The sequence below is a fragment of the Perca flavescens genome, chromosome 7 (assembly GCF_004354835.1).
Source record: "Perca flavescens isolate YP-PL-M2 chromosome 7, PFLA_1.0, whole genome shotgun sequence".
NCBI lineage: Eukaryota > Metazoa > Chordata > Actinopteri > Perciformes > Percidae > Perca > Perca flavescens.
Window position 1 is genome coordinate 6,241,179 of NC_041337.1, and position 22,675 is coordinate 6,263,853.

Below are 22,675 nucleotides of genomic sequence, written 5' to 3' on the forward strand. Positions count from 1 at the left end.
CCTATACACCCGCACCACCAATCGTGAGTCAATCCCAGCTGTCAATCATGACGTTACACCCTGTTTCTATAGCATCAAATCACTAATGAAAACCAAACTGAGCACAAATATGCACACCTGAACTACCTAAAACGACCAAAACCATCTTTGGGGGAAAAATTTATTTGAGGCATACTTTGATTTTTTTTGTTTTTGTTAGGTCCTTGTCCCATCTGCTAACATGGGCGGGGACGGGGTTTATGACTTATACTGCATCCAGCCACAAGGGGGGCGATCCAGATGTTTCTGCTTCACTTACACAGTCTATGCATCAACCCCTGGTATGGACATCTCTGTGTTAGCAGTGAATTACTTTGGATAGTTTTTTTTCTACAAACACAATACATTCAATTAGTTGGAGTACTACTGCACGTGGGAATAAAGTTGTACGATGTCTTCTGAGGCTCCAGAGGGAGCTGCGCAAAATTTGAGTCTGCGTCGGTTTGGGGCTGAAGACTACAATTTAAAAAATGAAGAAGAAAAAAAAAACAACTTGGGGGTGTGTGGAGTTAGAAAGAAGTCAGGTCACCTGACCTCTGCAGCCTGCTCCTCATCTCTGCTCAAGGCTAGCTGCGCGAGGCTACATTAGCCGCTACGAGCCTAACACGCCCAAATCTTCCGACAGCACTGTTTCCGGCTGAGTTGCATTGTGGGTAATGTAGGCGTCTAGTTTTAGCTAGGAGGAAGAATGTGTGGAATAAAAAAAAAGAAAAAGAGAAAATATCTCTGGTTCTGCTGCATGGAGTTTGATCCTTTGTTTTGAGTCTGTCAGTGTTACAGGAGTGCAATGCTAAATAGGCGGAGTGGACTCTTTTTACAATGTGTAGCCCAGAGCGAGAGCCAAATATGTGTTCAGTAACAGCAATAATCTGTTAACATTCCAAAAACGATGACAATCACATTTGCTATCTAGCACTAAACTGACATATGGCTTCACAGGGAAGGGTTGAAATATCTTGTACTCAAAGGTGTGCAGAGGAATCTTCTGTCATCGTAGTATGATTTCAGGATGGTTGCATGCGACGTTGCCTTGTACCGGGTTGATACTCTATTGCTGGTGATATTTAGGCATCTCCTTGTGTCACTCCTGACCCTTACACTGGGCTACACAGCCTTTTATAACCACCAGTCGAATGTGCATGAAGAATTTCTTTTTTAGGATTGTATTTACGGATGTTTTCTATGTTTATTTATGGATCTATTTGTGCTGTGGTTGCTTACGATGTCCCTGCCTATCATGTTGCGACAAGAAAAGTAACAGTCGGTCAATGTTGGTGATGGGTCGCCTGTAACTGGAAGTGCAAAAAAAAAGAACCTCAATTTGAGCTTTAATGTTGTTATGGTGGTGTCAATGCATCATCGTTTTCTTAAGTTTTCATACAAGTTTGTGACGTTGAATCAGTTTTGTAGGTACAGTATATTCTTAAGCTCACGTACCGTGTTTGTATAATGTTTACGGTGCGGTTACTATAAACTAAACTGCAGGCATGCAAGTTCATTCTGCAGAGTCACATTTGAAAAGCTGTTAGCATGTTGCTAATATAGTTCTAATAAACAATGGACAGTAGTTGCAGCTGAGTGTGAAAATATTTTTATAAAAACAGTATGTGTATCTTTGAGCCCTAATGAACTGTTGAATACATTTCCTTCCACGTAAAATATTTGTAAAGCCTTTTTTTGTTTAATATATATTTTCATTCTTCATTTTCATTGCGTACTAGCAGTCTTCTTCTTCGCTGCCTTTGCGGGAGCATTGCTGCGCTTCTTTGTGCGTTATCGATCACCCTCGTCCTAAAAAAAAAAAAAAAACATTCACAAGGGGCCTTTACTTAGAATAAAATTCTCCTAAATTTCCCTAGGAATCAATAAAGTATTTATCAAAGGTATCTGCTCGATACAACATACAGTAGAATTGTGATATTTTCCGTGACACTACTGTATCAATACAGGCCCCCCCCCAAGTATCAATCTTTTATTATATAAATTGCACATGAGAATTTCATTTTTTGGTTCTAGAATAATCAATTGCTTTTTCAGTCCACTGGATAGATGGTGCAGTTGAGTCAAACGAACAAACAGAAATTTATATTATTTTAGATAAAACAGATGTTGACAAAGTTTTCCTTTTGAGGACATCATTTTAAGTAGAAAAAAGGTAATAAATTGCAATATATCGCAGCATAATGTTTAATGGTTATATTTTCTTTGTTTCATCCATACAAAAACACCTCTCCGTAATCCATAATATTTTTCCATAATGTTTCCCCCGGTTACAGTCTTTGTGCTAGGCTAAGATAACCGGCGTCAGGCTGTAGCCTTATTTTCATCAGGCAGACATGAGAGTGGTAGCAATATTCTCATCGAACTCTTTGCCAGAAAGAACATTAAGAGTATTTCCCAAAATGTCTGACTATTCCTTTAACACCTTCAGAAACAAAAACGAAGCACCACGGAGGATAATTTATTACTGATGTTCCAGAGTTTAGCTGCAGTAGGCACATCGATAAAAGGAGGCTTAATAGAAAAAAATGATAATAAATAAATGCAGCCTTCACAAGCATGCAGTTCATTTACTGTTAGCTACTAACACTATGAGAATGACCTGCTGCTCTTCTCTTACATGTCTAGAAACTTAACAGCTGACTATGTTACAGTTTCATCTTTGGATCTGTAAGGCCAAAGGTCCTCCCATCACATTTAAAGGGTATCTACCGTTTTGTTTTGTTTCCCCCCCAGCCTGGACTCTATTTTCCTATGTTTTTGTGTGTAAGTGACTGACAGGAACAACAATCTTTAAAATTGGTCCAGTATTAAGCGTGAACGCTGCAGCTATAGACCGGGCTGCAATGTAACCCTAAAGGGCAAAGGTTCGGCATCAGTTTGGTCCACTAAAGGTGCTGTTTTTACCACTGACCGGCTCAGATTAATATTCTAAGTGTCTGACAACATTATGGGAAGGATCCCTTCAGAGATAGACCTTTAAAACCTCGTTGAGACCTTTCTGTTTAACCCGAAACAGCTCTGAAGTTGCTAGCCCAAACCCACCAGACTCCATTTAATAAACAATAATTTAAGCGTGTATAGAAGCAACATATAGTTACATGTAAATCAGTAAACTGTGTTTATTTCAACCAAAACTAGAGTTGTGATGGTTGGAAAAGTGGAAAGACGACCCAAAATGGCTTTTTATAGTTTTATTTAGTTTCTGTCCACTTTGAATGAAGTGTATTTTCCGATTCTAAAATTACTGTTTATTTACATGGAGTCTGGTGGGTTTAGCGAACACAATTTCACGGATGTTTTTAGGTTTTAAAATACTCTTTAACAGAAAGGTCGACCTCCTTAGAAATCCTTTCCATAATGGTTTCAGACACTTAGAATATTAATCTGAGCCTGTCGGTGGCAAAAACAGCACTTTTGTGAAGGGGAATACAAGCTGGACAATTGCCCTATTAACTTACATTGTATCTTGTTTCGCGATCTTGCTTAATACTGGACCAATGTCAAAGATTGTTGTTGCCATCAGGCACTCAGACACAAAAACGTAGGACGATAGGGTCCAGGTTTAAAGAAACGGTAGTTACCCTTTAAGTCCTTCTCATTAAGGAAGCGGTCTTCACAGTAACTTTAACTCTGCGCAGGGTTGCACACAGTCGCTGGTCTTTCGGTCCTCAGGTCTTACTCTGGGATAGATTCCCAACCATTCCCTCCATAACCATGGTGGACTCGTACGCCTCAGAGAAACTCTCCTCGGCCGCCTCCACATATCCCGGGTTCTGGTTGGACACCACCACCTCTATCACCGCGTCGCTCGACTTGGTCACCCCGCTCACCGTGCAGCTGGAACCGAGGCCCGTCCCCGAGTCGGCTTCTGGGTCAGTGTCAGAGTCCTGGACATCGGCACTCTCCGGGACGTAGTATGTGTCCTCGGCCACCAGCGGCTCTTCCACTTCCTTCATCCCTCCGTTCTCACCGGGACTTATGTCCACGACCTGCACTATCACGTTCCTCAGTTTCCTCATCCGGGGGTTGTAGTTCTCCGTGCGTTTGTGGATTTGAATGTGCCGTCGCAGGTGTGCCTGGAAGATGGAGCGTGTGGAGATGCGAGGGACAAAATGAGAAAATGAATCCTCTACTATTTTGCCAATTCAAATAATTGTACTTTTTCAGCAAATATGATGATTTGGTGCTTTTCTTTGTCTTTGTGAATGGAATTTCCATTTGTCCAACAGTCCAAAACCCCAAAATATTAAGTTTCCATAATGGAAACTTAACATTTTGGGGTTTTAGACTGTCGGATGAACCAAAAAAAAGCCTTAAAAAAGTTTAGGTTTGGTTAGAAAGTAAAAGAGACAATAAGTCACATAACAAAGTAAATAAGATTTACAAATGAAATGTTCCAATTGTCTTTAACAGTAATACAAATGCAGGGATACCCATGTATGCCTAAATTAAACTTTCAAATTTATAGAGCTAAATCAATCAATCCAAAAAGAATCCGGCAGATGAACCTACAGTGTAACTAAAGGCAGCCTTCCCAGTGGGCCTACCTGTCGAGTGAACTTGTAGCCGCAATCTATACACTCAAACTTCCTCATGCCCTTATGGCGACGCAGGTGAACGCGAAGTTGCTCCCTCGCTGACGGAGGAAAAAAACAAGAAGAAGAAGAATGGCATTAGCGAGTCCTGAACTCCATGCTCATCGGGCCACATAGTATACTCAGCGCGGTACATCTTACCTTTGAAGGTTTTCCCACATATGTGGCAAGAGTGGGGGCGGCCCTCCTCGTGCTTGCTGGCCTTGTGGCGGACGAGGGCGCCTTTCTCCGTGAAGCGCTGCTCGCAAACGTCGCAGCCAAATGGACGCTCGCCGGTGTGCGTCCGGTGGTGTTTATCTAGACTGGCTGGTATTAAAAAAATAAAAAGAGAGCGATTCATATAATATCTTAATATAAAAGTAATCGCATAATATCTATTGGAGCGAGAAATTGTGTTGGAGAATTGATCCGACTGCTGCTCAGAGTGTTTGGGTTATATACAATCATGCTCTAAAAAATTTTTAAAAGTACAAGTGACATAATGCCGTGGGGGACGTAAACGGGAAGTATAATGGATTCAGTGAGGTACACCGCGGGCCCCAATTTAAGCCTGCTTAATTGGCACCATTAAAAATAAGCTGACTTAACTATTACCTATTCATGTTTGCAATGCACCCATGGATGTACGGACAACTATCACTGGATTACTTAAATACTGAAGAAAAATGTGAGGATTCTCCGTTAAAGGTGCAGTAGGTAAGACTTATAAAACTAACTTTCTGTCATATTTGCTGAAACTGACCCTATGTTTCAGTAGAACTACATGAAGTAGGTCATTTAAAAAAAAAAAAATCCAGCTCCTCTGGCACCACCTACAGCCTGTAGTGTGATTTGCAACGTTTTATTTTGCGATGGACATCGAAGATAATGGTATCCTCGGGAAATGTACAGTAAGTCCCACTGAATCTAAAAATATGCGTATTGTGTCCGTGTGTTCTGATTGGACTGAGCTACGAGAGAGAGAGTGACATTTTTGTACTCAAATTGCAGCATTAGGGGTCACGGTAGCGCCTCCGTGACCTGTGTCTGATCTAATCTATTCAACAGAGTTGTGTTGGCAGCGATGAAGGCGGCAGCGATGAAGGCGGCAGCGATGAAGGCGGCAGCAGACCGGCGACGACGGCCTTTACCTTGCGTCCTGAAGGTTTTGCCGCAGAGATGACACTGGTACGGCCTCTCACCGCTGTGTATACGCAGATGCATGTTTAGGTTGTTCTTCTGGGAGAATGCATGGCCACATAAGTTACATACAAAAGGGCGCTCATTTCTGTAAAGCAGAAAAAAAAAAAATCTGCAAAAAAATCTGCACAAATTCTACCACAGTTTTTAAGGAGTTGTTTGGTCCCTCTATAGAGCTCAACAGTGTGGTTCTGGAATTAAAAATCCCATAGATTTTTTTCCATAAGGATTTTGATTATCAGCCATAATGTCTAAACCAGTGTTTCTCAAATGGGGGTAAGTTTTTATTGCCTTTTTTTCATTAGCATTTAAATGTTTTTCAGTTACATGGCTGTTTGGTAAATCTATCGCTGGTCAGGGGGTACTTGGCTTAAAAACACAATTCAAATGGGGTACATTATTGAAAAAAACGTGGTCTAAACCATCTAAGGTAGACCACGAGCTACGAGATTGTAAACAGTTTTCTGGTCCTGTAGAAGCTAGAAGTCCGTATGAAATCAACCTTGTTTTAAGAAAAACATGTTTTTATTCACAATCTTATGGAGAAAAACTACACAACACACAATCCTAAGCGTTACAGCGACATCTCGGATTGGTGGATCTTGCGGTTACCATGGAAATGTTTACCACACCCGCAAGCGGCTAGAGCGAGCTTCTATCATTGAAGTCTGTGATCGTTTTTTTTTTTTTTTTTTTGCGCCGAATCAAATGTCTCATGGTCCCCGTTCATCCCCTAGCTGGCTGGCTTGGCTCCAGACTTTAAACTCTTTACATAAGCATTTAATGAAACATCAATGGAGATATTGAAAGGCGGGGGGGAGACTGGAACCTGAGTTGTTAAAAAAAGTGGGCGTTCACTGTTGAGCTCTGTTGTGATGGAACAATTTGTGTAACAGAGGAAAAAGACCATCTCTTAACCTCTACCTGTGAATGGCTTTGATATGCATCTGCAGGCCGTTTCGGCTAGACGCTCGATGGCCACACTCCTCGCACACAAACGGCTTCTCGCCTCGGTGTTTGGCTGCTTCGTGCACACGCAGCTCCGTCCGAGTTAAAAAGGTTTTGGGGCACTGGGGACACTAAGAAAAGTGAAACGCTGTTTGAAACAGAATCAAAACGCAGCATTTCATTGTAATTTTAACAGCAAATTAGGAAAATGCACCTAGGCTTATGTACAGCACGTGCACACTCTGCTTGTTACACACACATACAGGGACGCGCAGCGGCACACAAACATGCAAAATATTACAAATAAATATATTACGGTGCAAATCCATCATAATAGCAATGCGCCAAGGTCCAAAACTGCCTGGCTTTTAAAGGGAATGGGAGATGACATTTGATTGGTTTATTGCATGTTACGCCCAAAACACACCTATGAATTAATGAAGACACTGAGTACAAGCCTTCTGAACCATGCGCCCGGCGCACCGACCCTTTTTTCCACCGTCAAACTAGCATAAGTGGATTCGGACATGCCCTAAACGCACCTGCTTCACGCCGTGCGCTTAGACTGTTAAAATAGGGCCCTAAGTCTCATCGAAAGAAGATTCAGAAGAACTTACTGCATGTGGTTTGGGATAACCATGGACCTTCATCATGTGAATTGTCAAGTTTTTCTTGTGCATAAACTGTTCAGGACACGTTGAACACTGAAAAGAAAGAAATGAAAACGACACACCACGTCAATGAAGATCAATTCAAATCTGAATAGGATTAATTGTGTGCCATGTTTGTCCTGTGTTTGTTGGGCTGTACCTTGTGGGGCATGTTTCCTGTGTGGGAGATGACGTGCAAACGTAGCTCTTCCTTTCCTTTAAACGTCGAGGAGCACGTCACGCAGGTGTACGTCTGTAATTGTAACACAGCACAAACACCGATGTTACACTTTCGTGGGTCTGACATGATACAGAAGACCGATTTAGAGCTACTCACCTGTACTTTAGCACAGTCTCTGATCTCATGTAGCAAAAGATTCTCCTTCCTGAAGTACCTCTTCCCACATTTAAGGCAACCAAAGGGCCTCTCGCCTGTATGCCGCCTATGAATAATAGATAGATACATTGATAGAAAACACTTTATTGTAAATTTGTTTTGGGCATAATGTTTCAATCTGTTGCTTCACAACACAAACATGTCACAGAGAAAGCATTCTAAAATTGACTGAATGAAATCTACAAAAGATGAACAAAACATCTTGAGGAAGGACATGAAGGAAGGCAGTGGTGGAATGTAACTAAGTACATTTACTTACTTACATGTAGTACAAATTGGAGGTATTTGTATTTTACTTGAGTCTTTTCTTTTCACACCACTTTCTACTTCTACTCCACTACATTCATCTGACAGCTTTAGTTATTAGTTCCTTTACACATTAGGATTTTCGCATACAAAACAGTAGTTTATAAAAATATGTTTGATATTAATTTACACTACCCAACAATATAACGTTTCTAAAATGTGAGGATTTTTCTGCATCGAGTAGTTTTACTTTTAATACTTTAAGTACATTTTAATGATGATGATGACAACCAACTGAACATTTACTTTCAAGCCCCTCCTATTCCGAGCGCGTTTTAACTCCTATGGTGGCCGAACCCAAAATTAGCTCTTAGTATCTCCATCGTTTACACAATATTAACTTTGGTCTTGTTGCTATGCCTGTCGCGTTGTTGTTTTAATTCTCTTCGCTTCCCTGGTGAGTAATCTCCCGGCTGGCATTCGTCACGGTGTCAAGGAGTGTAAAAGCGCGAAAGGCGGAGGTATGTCCCTCTTTGGCTAATGTATTTTAAAGATGGAGGCCTAACATGCCGGCCGCCATTTGAGCGACTCGCTAGTATGTATTGTGAATGATTCTGAATGGCAGATTCTGCGCTTACTAGAATACTTTGATTAGTTGGTGGAAGTAATTACACATGAATATTTGTGAAAAAAAAAGGGTTTTTGCTAAGAATCAACTTAAAAAATTACACAATGGAGGTTTAAGTAACACTTTCAATGCAGGACTTTTACTTGTAGCAGAGTATTTTTACAGTGTGGTATTAGTACTTTTACTTAAGAAAAGGATCTGAATTCTTCTTCCACAGAAAATACGTGGATAAGTAATATAAGTATTAATGTGCGAGGTGCTGGTGTATTTGTGGCTCTTCTCTCTGTTGTTCTAAGATTTATTATTGGAGATCAGCGGCTTGAGAGAGGTTGGGATAAACGATAACTTAAACTTGAAGACACATATACCGGCTCTTCTTTCAACAGTAATTCTAAGTAAAAATACTGCAGCCGTATACCTGTTGTGGACTTTGAGGTAGTATTTGCTCTTGAAGGATTTGTCACAGCTGGGACACTTCACCGAGTCCTTCTTGGAGTCTTCTTCCACAGCCTCGCCATTCTCCTTTCCGTCGGTTGTACTCTGGGCTTTGCGCCTCCGTGCCGTCGATGTGGACGGGGACAAGGAACTGGGCTCTTCAACGGGCACGTACTCCTCATCGGTGTCTTCTTCAGTCATCCCCCCCAAATCCCCCACATCATCTTCCTCTTCTTCTTCCTCAATTGCCTGGCTAACACCGTTTTCATTAATGTCAACCTGCAAGTCTGTTATCTGCAATATAGCACAAGAAAAGTGTAATAATGAACACCACATACAATGTACATTCTTTATTTGCCACTTGTAAATACGTTGTACATTCTTTCCTGTGTATTTTTTTGAGTAGGTGTTCTTGTATTTTGTTCTATTTATTATTTATTGTATATTCTGTATGCGTGCCTTGTATTTGCTGCTGTTGCACAGAAATTTCACAGATTTTCCAAACATATTTTCCAGTTTGGGGTCAATAAAATCTGTCTGTCCGTCTGTAATTACTATCATAATTTGCACTTTGCAGTTGCATGTGGTAACAAATGTACAATCACTATAATACTCATGTATTTACCTCGTTTTCACCGGTCGGCTGATCTGGGTTTGGGTTCTCCACAACAACATCTTCATCACTTTCTCTCTCTGTGGGAATAAGTGGAGCCTTCTTGCCGGCTTTTTCAGGGACTGTTAAATCAGTGTTGGGGCTTTCATCAGTCACCAGTCGCCTGGGGCCCTTCACTACACGGCCAGAGCGTGTGGTGGTAGTGGCAGCCATGCTAAAATGGGTCAGAGCAGTGTCAAAGCTGGGCTCGTCTTTTGCGATTGTGACCAAGTTCTCCTCTTTGACTGAACAATGAGGGGTCGTAGCTGATGTGGACTTCCTGGGTCGGCCTCTTTTGCGCTTAAAAGTTTCCTTGAACTGCTGACAGAGTGTGAGTGCCTCTGGTACACACAGGCTGGTTGCTGCATGCTGCACCTTGTCCAGGTTTTCAGGGTCCAGCTTCAGCTCCCCGGTGTAGACGAAGTTCAGGAGCAGCTCCAGGCCGTCGCTGGGGCACTCCTCCAGGAAGAACTCCTTGGGCTCGTTGGGCTGCTGGAACAGTTCACTGAAACAGGCGAGGACGCCGCGATGGGCCAGGTAGACCACCCCGCCTCCCACATTCAACACTGCATCACAAAACCTCCCTACTGCCCTCTGCTGGTTCAGGGAGGACAGAACACGCTGGGCATGGTTGCTCTCTGCTGCAGGCATCATTCCGCTTTCACTGCAGTCTGCTGCTGCTGCAAGAGATACCCATACACCATTTATTTCACAACTCTTTGCACTCCCAGGCACCGAGGTACTATTTGTAACCTTGAATACACAGTTTATAGTAACGGTTTGACGGCATATATAGACCTGGGATTGTTTTTTTCATCATTTATTCTCTCAATTAATCAATTTGTCTATAAAATGTCTAAAAATAATGAAAAATTATAAATTTCCCAGAACCCAAATGTGGGATCTTCAAATTCCTTGTTTTAGCTTACCATCAGTTCAAAACCCCAAAATGTCAAAGAAAAGCAGAAAATGCTCAGACAAGCTTATATGTAAACAAAATGTATTTCTTTTTTTTTTTTATTGGAAAAAATACTGAAGTGGTTAACATTTATCAAAATAGTTGCAGATATAGGCCTATTTCAACTCTATAGAGATTGTATGCTGTACGTTGTTGTTATACATATTTAACATGAGAACATAACAGAAATACAGAATATCAGAAAAATTGACATTTGGAATTAGTGTTGAAAATTTAGGAAAGCTCGATATCACTTGCATTAGGTTAAGTCATCCACTTCTTCAAAATGTAGCTAACTGAATTGCATGTGTGTCAATGATAGCTACCACATTAAATGTATTATATTATTAAAAGTCTAAACACTTTCTAGTATATTTTTTCTGGAGTTATCATAATTCTACTGGTTGAAACTGTTTTTTTTCGTAAAATTATTGCAAACCCCTAGCTACCTACGCACTTCGACGTTTATTTCCTAGCACATATTTTAAGACGCTCCCTTAGCATGATACGCACCCGACAGCTGCTCGAGACTCACATCTGCAGCATCGATGAAACTGTTAATTTATCTGTTTAATTGGTGAGAAGCTGCACCTGCTCCGGGTGTACTGTAAATAGGTTGAAAATGTAGCAAAGCCGCTACATGCACCTTGTTTTCGTTTCTTGTAGGCCCCTAAAAACCGCAAAAGGAAGAGGATGTGACGCTATTTACGCGACCGAACTCCGTGAAAAATCTTTGTTGTCCGTTATTAAACATCAACATACCCACCAGTGACAATAGAATATCTACAAATACAATTATTAAATGTGGCTACAGTACTTTTTGTTAATTTTTATTTGTGTGTGTGAGCACGCTAAATAAAGAGCAGTAGTTTTGCTTAATAACTTAAACGTAAATAATTTAAACTCCGGGTTAAACCATAGTCAACCATCTAGATGCGGCGTCTGTTTGTGGCTCACACATGTACGCTAGCTCGTTAGCACTGCTGTGGTTACAGTTAGCCAGCTCGTTGGCTTCACTTTACCAGTTATTAACGCTATCCATTTAATAACACAATTAAGCGTCATCTCTACAGTTCCGCGTTGTTGTTTTCCACAAGCGGGGGTGAGTTTTCTCCATCTGAATGCAACAATATTAGCTATCAGTTAGCATAGCTGTCAGTTCTTTTAGGGCTATGATAACGTTAGGTGCATGGATGGATAAGTGACGTTATTTTAAAATGCATTGTTGTCTGACACCTGGTTTCTCTTCGTAGGGTGGAAACGTGTTCATTTATTTATTACTCAGCCTCACATCTTGAGAAACTAACGTAGCTACATTATGAGGAGCATATACAGTTGGCTCGTTTTACGTCTAAGCATGGTTAGCTTAGCTTTCAAGTGCTATCAAATTGGCTAATGTGTTTTTAAAATGTATTGCCAGTGGTGGGAAGTAACCAAGTACATTAACATAAGTACTGTACTTAGGAACAATTTGGGGGTACTTCTACTTATGTATTTCCATTTCAAACTACTTTCTACTTTCTAACCCACTACAATGTTTTATAATACTATGGTTAGGCTACTTAGCTAGTACATTCAAATTAATGATACTAAATATTCATCATACATCATCATTATTATTATTATTATTATTAATAAAATAAAAAAAATCGATTCACATTCGTATCGCGATTCAAGCTCTACTGATTCAAAATCGATTTTTTTAATTGTATGTCTAATGCAATCACATGGGAAAAGTAACTACATTTACATACTGTGAATCGTGTTTTTGAATCAAATTGACATTTCTTGAGCCTAAAAATCTATATTGAATCGTGACTTTTTCTGAATCGTGCACCCCTAATTATTATAGATTAACATTAAGTTAACCAGCAGTATATAAAGTAGTAAAATTAGCTTCACATTTACCAGATGTAACAATGACGTGATGAACACATTACGTTTGATTATTTTGTCAAGTTTTGATCATTTTGATTCATTATTGATCGCTGTAAGTAAATTCACTCAGCAGCAGTATTTAAAGTGATGTACACATTACTACATAAATAATTATAATCCAACAATATATAAATATGATTCGGTACTTTCGCTTAAAGGTCCCCTGACATAGTGCTCTTTGGATGCTTTTATATAGACCTTAGTGGTCCCCTAATACTGTATCTGAAGTCTCTTAACCAAAATTCAGCCTTGGTGCAGAATTACAGCCACTAGAGCCAGTCCCACAATGAGCTTTCCTTAGGTTGTGCAATTTCTGTGTCTGTAGCTATTGAGGAGGAAGATTCCAGATCAGCCCATCTGAGCTTTCATTTTCTCAAAGGCAGAGCAGGATACCCAGGGCTCGGTTTACACCTATCACCATTTCTAGCCACTGGGGGACCATTGGCAGGCTGGGGGAACACATTAATGTTAAAAAAAAAAACTCATAAAGTGAAATTTTCATGCCATGGGACCTTTTAAGTTTTGAATGCAGGACTATTTTTTTTTTTTTCTACACTGAAATTGCTACCTTTTACTTTTTTAAGAACTTCTTCCAAAACTGGTTATCACTGAATGAATTAGTGTATGGTAATTTATTGCCATTCGTTGTTCGCAGAGACACCTGGCCTTTCAGATACTAATTGTCTTGCCTCTGTCTTCGCAGGCTCCCCCGTTTTTTGTTTTTCGTCGGCTCCCACATGAATAACTGCTGTTCAGAATCATGAAGGTGAAACCCGCACAGGTTAAGGGCCACGCTAAATCTCAAAAATGGAAGGACGTGAGGGGCAAACGGTCCCGGCCTCCCATCAGTTCCTCAGAGCTTAACTCCAGTCCTGTCATTGCCAGGATGGCAAAGGAGCACCAGGCGTCTGTGAAGAAACAGCCCACCGTCAAGAGGTTGAAGAGCAAGGCAAAGCCTGTCTCCGACTCCAAGAAAAACACCCATCAGCCTGCATTTAAGAAGTCTCCCACTCAGGCTAATGGAAGTTCAGCGTTTACAATGGACAACGGGTCAAATGACTCGGTGGACTGGAAGGAGTATTCCCAGTCCATTAATGGGAATGGTTTGGAGACCTCAGGGGACAAGCAAGATGTAAGCCCAAGTAGACTGGAGGGAGAGGCTCTCCATTACTGCGCAGAGAGAGATGATCGACAAAACCATGCAGTACTTGTCATGGAGAAGGATCAGGTATGCTTCAGGATATTTTGGTCTTGGTTTCGTCTGAATTAGGCCTCCTGCACGCTCCCTGCGTGGCGTGAGTGTGTCAGCTGCGTGGCTTGTCCGTTTTTATTTTGCCTCCCATGTAAACAGGTTTGAGTTTGCACACTGCCTGCGTGACACGCACGTCTCAGGCGTGCCAAAAACGCCTGCCTGTTAGAAATAGGACCAACGCCTATTTTTCACGCAACACGCAAGCGTGATGGAAGCGCTTCCAGGCAAAATGGAATACGGAAATATGTTTATATGTCATTTTGACACAAATACATATTAATAAATGACATTTTGATGCTTGAAAGTCTCTAGGCTTTGACATAAATGTGGGGGCGGCTGTAGCTCAGTGGTAGAGCGGTTGCCTGCCAATCGGAAGGTTGGGGGTTCGATCCTTGGCCCTGTAGTCCCATGTCGAAGTGTCCCTGGGCAAGACACTGAACCCCCAGTTGCCCCCGATGCTGCGCATCGGAGTGTAAATATGTGTGAATGAGTATCTGATGAGCAGGTGGCACCTTGTACGGCAGCCTCGGCCACAGTGTATGAATGTGTGTGAATGGTGAATGGTTCCTGTACCATGTAAAAAAAAATTATAATAAATAATTATCGATTTTTTCCAATATTGCACCTGAAATATTCTGTAGCCTATTTTGGACAAGGCTAGCAGCAGCAGCAGCACGGCGTCCGACACGTTTCTGGTGTGCAAAGACATAGAAAACGCCACGCAGCCGACACGCAACAGAAACGCCACGCTCACGCCACGCAGCCAGTGTGCAGGAGACCTAATGCATGGCGTCAGGATAAAAAAAAATATAAATCATCATTGTAGTCTTTCTGGAACCTTTTAAGTTACGAGTTGATTACTGTAATTTTTTTTATCCATTTATTTGACTGAGAATGACACTGACTCTCCTGCAGACCCTGTGTTTCCGTGGGAAGTGCTTCTTGACCTGTCTGTATGGTAGGGTGGAAGTGATGGGGTTCACTATTGAAGAGGGCCAGCAGTCCTATCCACTCTTCTCCCCAGCCTCACATTGTCCACTGACCATTAGAGCCCAGGAAAGCTCTGATCACTCCAGAGATGACAGATCGGAGGCTGCGCCCATCCTCCGCAAGTACCTGTCAGCAGGTATAAACGCAGTAGCATGCCATGCTGCCATGTTATAAGAGAGGAATGTTCTCATTTTGCATATCTTAGGCTAGGAGTTTTTATTTGGTGACACAATACTGAGCTGCATATTAGAAAAACATATTGTACCGTGGCCTGCACTTTTCTTTGTCCTTTAACCCCTTTTGAATGTGCGTTTTTTTTTATTTATTTTTTTGCAGCATCGCGGAAAAAGCTGCTAAAATGGATTACGTCAAACTCCTCCATCATCCTGCTGGAGCCCATGGAGACGCCTCTGACGCGGTTTCTGTCGAGCTTCACAGATCGCAGTGAATTGTTCAGCCCCCCGGTGGTGAGTTGATTGAGTTACCGTCAGTATTCACCTAATCGCAAGAAATGAAAGCACGCTGAATTTGGACTAGAGGTGGAATCGGGAGAACAGGAGCAGAATTCATGTATAGGTTAATGTGTAGGCAATTGTTTATTTTTAGGTTATTTTTGTGCATTTTTTGGTTCTTATTTGATAAGACAGGAAAGGGGAGAGAGAGGAGGAATGACATGCAGCAAAGGGCAGTGGGTCAGACTCGAACCCTGGGCCGCTGCGGTAAGGATTGAGCCTTGGTACGGGCGCGTCATGTTTGGGTCATTTTTGAAATGTTATAACCGGAGCTCCCCCCTCCCCGCTTGTTTGCAGAGTGAACTGATGTCAGCTGTTCTTGACACTCCCCTCAATGGTTTGGGTGTGATTCCCCTGGCCAGAGGCGTCGACGGCCTGAAGATGTCAAGCACCTACAGAGATGCTCTTAACGTGGTCGTCAGCGCCTGTAGAGGTAAGCTCCTTTTTGACACACACACCTCGTTAGGTAAATGTTATGGCACTTTTACATTTTTCAGAAAGCATGTGAGCAATTAGAATTACTAATGTAACATTTTGCCAATTTATGTGTGCGTTTCGCCAGACATTACAAAACAGGCAGCAGAATTCATAATCTCAAATTGATGGGGCAACGTCATGGCTTAGAGGTTAAAGGAGAAATCCGGACGATTTTATATATTTTTTTTTTTTACCTGAATCTTGATCGCTGGATGTATGCAAAAAAAAAAAAAAAAAAAAAGACCAAAATCGGTGCTAGCAAACTGGAGTTGCTGCAGCTAATGGCCAGAGCTCCCAGTTGTGGGGGGCATGTTCTAAAGAGTGCCTTTGTGCCCTTTAACAGACACAGAATGCAATTAAAATGTCTGGGCAACATGAACAGGGCCCTTACGTGACAACAACATGCGTTTTCAAATCAGACATGTGAAGAAACCGTTTTAAATTCAAAGTTTGTACTGTCACCTACCTCTTTTTCCATCGGTCGCTTCACCAAAAGAAGCCCAGAAGAGTCGATCACGGAGGTCATGCCTTTGTGACGAAAACATGAACGTTTCTTTCTCTCTCAAAAATGGGTAATTGAGCACTGTAGTGGTTATGACCATATCAGTGACTATGTAACTACATGGAAACGGTCCAAATGATTCCTGTGGCTTGCACACTAATAGCGTTACTGAAGGCTAGCTCTAGTCTCACACTGAAGTCCCGTGGGAATGCAGGTCTTGCAGGCAATGGAAAACCGTAGTATGAAGATCGGAGCCCAGTGTGTGAAGAGTGAAGATCGGAGGTGTTCACAAGGGAAGAAGCTTGGAATAAGAAGAATGTGTGTTGATCTACTGTGGAAAAGAAATGGTTTGCGTTTGTGCTGTTCCCGAATTGTGGCAACAGAGTGAGAAAATCCAAGTACCTAAACTTTCATCACAGGACTTCAGCGCGAGACTAGAGCTAGCCTTCGGTAACGCTATTACTGTGCAGTACAGCAATGACGCCGGTTTGAGTCCAGCCGGGGACTTTTGTTTGCATCTCTCTCCCTCGTTCCCCGTCTACTATTGCTATCTAATAAAGTCATGCTTCCCCCCCGTCCCCCTAAAAAAAAAAAAAAAAAAAGGTGAGATTGAGACTTTAAAATCCATCATCGATGCAGCCTGTGAGAGAACAAAAACTCTCCTTCCGTCACATCATTAAACTTTTGGACCACGCCCTGCTGCTGTTTCTGTCATGTCCGAGTGAAGCCATACCAAACATTTACATAACAGACACCTATATGTCTGATGAAAAATTATCAGAACATTATCAGATGGCAGCAATGGTATGTGTTCCATGTCTGATAATGGCTGTACAAACAAACTTCCCATGTGATCCTGCCCTGGCAAATTACTGGACCCATGTCTGTCATTGACAGGGGACATGGATGGCTGTGCAGTTATCCTCGTGTGTGGTACCAAGAATGTGGGCAAGTCGACGTTTATCCGCAGCCTCATCAATACCTTACTAAATCAGTAAGTTCTTATCCGTATGTATATATTAAATGTAAACTGATATTTTGTAATATATTTATATTTTATCTACTAGATTTGAAATTGTAGTGCATCCCTTTTAACATGTGTGCATGTGTGTGTGTGCGTGCGTGCAGCACTACTAGTGTAGATTATTTGGAAGGGGATCTCGGTCAAACAGAGTTCACTCCCGCTGGTTGCCTTTCTTTGTCGACTGTCAGAGAACCACTTCTGGGTAAGTTTTTTTTGTTTTGTTACTCTGAAGTCTTTAAAATGCTGTATTTAAACACATGGTTCACGATATCCTTTTAGTGGCATTGATAAGTGTTAAAGGAATGGTTCAACATTTCAGGGTAAAAGGCTTTTTTCGCTTTCTCTCCAAGAAACCAGGGGAAATAGATCTTGCTCTCTGTCCGAAATCTGCCTCCCAGCACCTATAAAAGTCACTAGTTGGCAGGCCCATTGTGCAGAGTTTTTTCAGCGGTGATACAAAATGAAAATTAGCGGACTATTTTTTTTTTTTTGCTTGTGGTGGACATGTGTTAACATTCTATGTTTTTAATTTAATTTTTTTTATTTTAATCTGGGGAAGATCTGGGGGAAATTCTAATGCTAATTGCAGGGCCACACGGAATTCTGCCTCCACAGATTCCACGTTGCCCTGACGTGAATTTACCTTTTACGATTACAGGTTTATGTGCCGAAATGTTACTTGGCTGTAGCTCCATATTTACTGTACAGACAAAAAAGCAAATAAGCATTGTTACCCAAAATGTCCAACTGTTCCTTTTTCTTATTAATCTGTTTTTTTTTCTCCCATTTGTTATTCCTTTACTATTTGTAAAAAAAAAAAACATGGGCTTAGTAGATTTATGTTGAGTTATTTTTCAGGTCCTCCTTTCACACATCAGTGCACACCAGAGCACATGATCTACTACGGTCATTCGTCGTGCGAGGCGGACTTAGAACGCTACCTGGAGTCCCTTAAATCCTTGTGGCGTAGACGCTCCCCGAGCCGCGAGACTCCCGTCATTATCAACACCATGGGCTGGGTCAAAGGTCAGCGCCGGCTACCCTCGATGACCGAATGCGGAGTACTTTAAAACGTGCTCGCCGCAAACCGCGTCTGAACCCGTGCGCTTTGTTTTGGTGCTCTGTCCGCAGGGTTTGGATTCCAGGTGCTGGTGGACATGATCCGCTTCTTCCCGGTCTCGCACGTGGTCCAGCTCGGTCACAGCGGCATCACCCAGTGTCCCGCCCTCACGCCGGAGTTTCTGAGGACGGCACACGGCTGCCAGACGCACCCGCCTGCCCAGACCGCTCTGGACGAGCTCACGGAGAACCACAGTCCTCCCCGGAGTTACACTCACCTTATTGTACAATCGGAGTTTCAAGGAGTGGGACGCCAAGGAACAGCGTAAGTACACAACGTATCATCATCATCATCATCCTGTGTTGGCAGTAACGTGTATAAAAGCTTCCCCTGTTTCATAGTTTATTTTTTATTTTTTTGTGGATGCATTTTTATGTGACAGGAAACACCAGCGCACTAATGAGCACCGAGAGCTGTCATTGCTGGCTTACCTGAGTCAGCTGCAGTCTCCGGATCCCGGGCCAATCAGATCGCTGAACAGCCTCACCCCCTACCAGGTACGTCCGAGTCACGATACAGCTGTATTCTGGGTAGGAGTCACACTTGGGAAATTGTTACCAGATTTAAAAAAAAAAATAAATAAACTTGTGCAGTAGAATTTGGAATTCATTGTAGCCGATTTAATTTTACAGTATTTCTCTGGCGTTTTCTGGCTGAGGGTTAAATTATGTCTTTCAAGTCTGTACTTTAAATATGAAGCTAGAGCCCGCAGGCGATTAGCTAAGATAAATACCAGAAGTAAGGAACATCAGCTAGCCTGAGCAAGGCTCTGTCCACAGTTATAATAAATAAATCACCTACCAGCACATTTTCCTTGTCACTACTGCCAGCCAAGAAATGGTTCCAGCCTGTAACTCCCTGTAAAACCACAAATTACCTTTTTTTTTACATTTCAGTCTGTGTACAAATTCATCAACTAAGACGTACTGTGTTAATAAGTATCCAACCATGCTCCCTCTGGCCCATAGGTGCCCCACACAGCAGTATCTTTAGGTGTGATCCATTGCGAGGTAGTGCCCAACCACATGTTTTATGCTGCCAATGCCAGTCTGGTGGGACTATGCTGCCTGGGAGAGAAAGTGACAAGCAGGGGGGGCCCAGTCCTGCTGTCGCAGGCTCCCATCTGCCCATGTGTGGGCTTCGGTACGTATTCTGCCTGAGCTTTTGTGTGAATGCTCAAATATATATGTAGTTTGATCCTTTTAACTGTTGTTGTTTTTTTGTTGACTTTGGCATCACTTCCTCATTGTTTGGGGTCCCACAAACATCACTGCTAATAAAATGTAATATAAAGCATGTTTTGCTTCTGAACATATGTCGGCATGTATGGAAATAGTAAGGTGTTACCCTTTCCTTTGCCAAACTGAGCATTTTTTATGAATAACATGAAACGTTACCATAAAGTGTTGTGAATTTACCAAATGAGCAAATATTTTACATTTTGTGTGTTTATATAGGCTATGCATGAACAAATACATATTTATTTTGAATTCACAAAGAAACTCTTGAGTATTTCATCCTAAATAGTGGGGTTACTTATGTTTGTGTTCAGTTAGACCTCTGATGAACAAACTCCAAAACTAGTCTGTAGCAGACATCAGTTTAAAATCATGTCTTTAAAAGTGCCCTGCCACACACAACTGTTTTTTACTTGCACACATTGCAATTTTTTGGCTGTTAGCCAATCAGAGTCAAGCAGCTCGTTGAATATTATTGAGAACTGGCACAAATCGAGTCTTCCTGCAGGCTTTCTATACCACGCTAGAATGGCTTGAAACAAGCTAACCAAGGCATTTTTTCCACAAAAATGTTAGTCCATGTTAGAACTTCAGACATTACAACAAAGTAATGAAATACGTTTGGCAGGGCACCTTTTAAGCAATTCTCATTAAATGAGCAAAGTCGTGACATATCAAGGCGATAAAACAATCTCAAGTTTAAAGAGGGCCCCGGGGGTCTCCAGGGACCCCCAAACAGAACATTAGGGCTAAAGTGATGGCTCTTAGTTGGTGAATTGAAATGTCAAATTTCAGTGCGTGGACATGCTAATGTGTTCCAGGTGTGCTTCGAGGCATCGACATGGCGCGTGGCCTGTACTTTTTGCTGACCCCTGTAGATCCCACCATCCTCCGTAAGGTCAACTGTCTCCTCTTGGGAGCGATATCGCTGCCTTCCTGCATCCTCACATCACAGGTCAGAAGACTGCTCTGTTCTCTCATAACGCAATACACTTCAAACACATAATTTTTCTCACTTAGCCATATAAAACTTATTTTAACCAATGTCTTATGGTGTCCAATTTCAGCCGGGCTTTGAAGGAGAGATGCCCTATGTCACTACGGACTACAGTTTTGATCTCACTGGTGCAGGAAAGCTGCGAGTCTTCAAGGGACTGATGAGACCCAGTCAAATGGGGATGCAATGACATTTTCTGTGTCGGTTTATTGCCCCTTACCCTTCTCGACTGGTGTCTCGTGCCGAACCAGTCAGCAATGGCCTTTTGAATGTACAGAACTGAAGTTGAGCCGTATCGCATATTCTGCAGGACGAGATGGCTGCCTTCCTATTGCTGGACTTCTACATACATTTGATAGCGCTGTGAAGGAGTTTCTGTGTTTTCTGTCACATGGACAATAATAGGCGTTTTCGGACCGGAAGAAATACCCCCCCCGCCCCCCCTTTTCTTTTGTTTTGTTTGTTCGAAACACTGTTTTGAGGGACTTTTACCTCAGAGTAGGTACTCTCCCAGCACAAGAGGAACTTTGAGTGAGGTGAGTGTACAGTGATTGGTTGGCCCTGACGCAAGTGTACGTCAATGATCGGTTGAACATGTGAGCCGATGCAGCACTGGGAAGCGCCATTTTGAACCGCTAGCTAACTAGCCAGCCACTAAATTAGTCAAATGCAACAACTTAATGCTTCACCCACATCCACTCTTGTCACAGTGTAGAAAGCACATTGCTATTGCGAGATGAGTGTCAACTTTTTCGGCTCATTTTCTGTAACCAGCTTAGAATTAAAAACATGACCCAATTAGCAAGCTAGCGTTAGCTAACTAGACAAACTAGGGAATTCCACCACACTTTAATGCTACACCGGTTACAGTAAAAAGAGCCGAACAGCAGGCTGGTGGCCAGCCTAACGGTCCCTCCTCCTCACTCCCCGCTGCTAGGAGACTAACTTCGCTGGGAGGAGAGCGGACGCTAGCTAGCTACCTAGCTAACTAGCCTGCTCCAGGGATGGAGCTGCAGGGGAGTGAGGCAGAGGAGGACCGGCTGGCTTACGTCACTTCAGTGTTTCTATTGGTGGTGCAAATGCAAAAGCCCTTAAAGGTGTATAGTTCTCGGGGGAGTTCCCCTGTAGATATTTCCTCTCAGAGAGACCCCAGAACTGTTTGGTTTCGAAAACGTCTATTATCACACTTTGTACTCAATTAAAGCTCTTGTTTAACATCTCTTCTTTGTATAGATGCATTCCAAAGCTGCAAAAGAATTCAAAAACCTGCCAGATATTAAATGAGAAACAACTTTGGTTCAGACTTGTGGTTTTCTTGCTTTAAAGTGCGAAACCCATCTTGATATTAACTTCAGTCATATAGTCATAGATCCATATAGAGTGTAGAAGGCAGAGTTAAGGAGGCATCTTTCACACAACATTTTCTGTGAATCTGAAGCCCTTTTTTTGTCATTGTTGTGCTTTAATACCAGTCAAAGGTTTTACAGAAATGTCTATTTTTACTGTTGACTAATTCTGCATTAACTGCTGTACATTTGGTATTGTGTTAAAGGGACACAGCAATGTTCCGGCATTTGTAGGTCATTAAAAACTTTTTGTAAATGCAACGCGTTTACTATTTTTTATGTAGGCCTTAGTGGGATATAAAAGATGCCATTTTGTTCCAAGGTGCTACCTTTTGGACCTCAAGGGGGCAGCAAATGTATGTTGCGATTTTGCTCTGAACAGCAAATGTTAATTGTTGTCTTTGAAAAGGTCTCCCGGGCAGTAATAAAAATTAACACACTAGCTTCTAATAATGAAAAACTTCATAATGTTTTAAAAGCAATTCAAGACAAAAGAAATTACAAACCTCATCTGAACAACTTGTAACTATGTACTGTAGACCTTTTTAA

General features: G+C 42.0%; 2 protein-coding genes across 5 annotated transcripts; one reads left to right on the forward strand and one right to left on the reverse strand.

Annotated features, from left to right (window-relative positions):
- Window positions 1-1,614: 1,614 nt before the first annotated feature.
- Window positions 1,615-11,448, reverse strand: zbtb48 (zinc finger and BTB domain containing 48). Of its 2 annotated transcripts, XM_028584136.1 has the most exons (12): window positions 11,244-11,448; window positions 9,746-10,452; window positions 9,104-9,414; window positions 7,752-7,857; window positions 7,575-7,667; window positions 7,382-7,468; window positions 6,741-6,895; window positions 5,768-5,904; window positions 4,779-4,943; window positions 4,590-4,678; window positions 3,873-4,118; window positions 1,615-1,830 (listed from the first exon to the last, which is right to left on the reverse strand). In XM_028584136.1, exons 2-12 carry the CDS (start codon window positions 10,424-10,426, stop codon window positions 1,813-1,815), a joined length of 2,088 nt encoding a protein of 695 aa, XP_028439937.1. In that variant the 5' UTR covers window positions 10,427-10,452; window positions 11,244-11,448; the 3' UTR covers window positions 1,615-1,812. The 2 variants fall into 2 exon arrangements, with proteins under 2 accessions (XP_028439937.1, XP_028439936.1); XM_028584135.1 differs by lacking the exon at window positions 1,615-1,830 and having other exon boundaries at window positions 3,492-4,118; window positions 11,244-11,447.
- Window positions 11,204-22,604, forward strand: nol9 (nucleolar protein 9). 3 transcript variants are annotated; one of them, XM_028584141.1, is made up of 13 exons: window positions 11,204-11,287; window positions 13,372-13,896; window positions 14,836-15,046; window positions 15,247-15,377; window positions 15,720-15,855; window positions 17,299-17,395; window positions 17,530-17,627; window positions 18,284-18,451; window positions 18,557-18,809; window positions 18,928-19,042; window positions 19,514-19,688; window positions 20,605-20,738; window positions 20,851-22,604. In XM_028584141.1, the coding sequence occupies exons 2-13, from the start codon at window positions 13,429-13,431 to the stop codon at window positions 20,968-20,970; spliced, it is 2,106 nt and encodes a 701-aa protein (XP_028439942.1). In that variant the 5' UTR covers window positions 11,204-11,287; window positions 13,372-13,428; the 3' UTR covers window positions 20,971-22,604. The 3 variants fall into 3 exon arrangements, with proteins under 3 accessions (XP_028439942.1, XP_028439941.1, XP_028439940.1); XM_028584140.1 differs by having other exon boundaries at window positions 11,224-11,307; XM_028584139.1 differs by lacking the exon at window positions 11,204-11,287 and adding an exon at window positions 11,351-11,832.
- The last annotated feature ends 71 nt before the right edge of the window (window positions 22,605-22,675 follow it).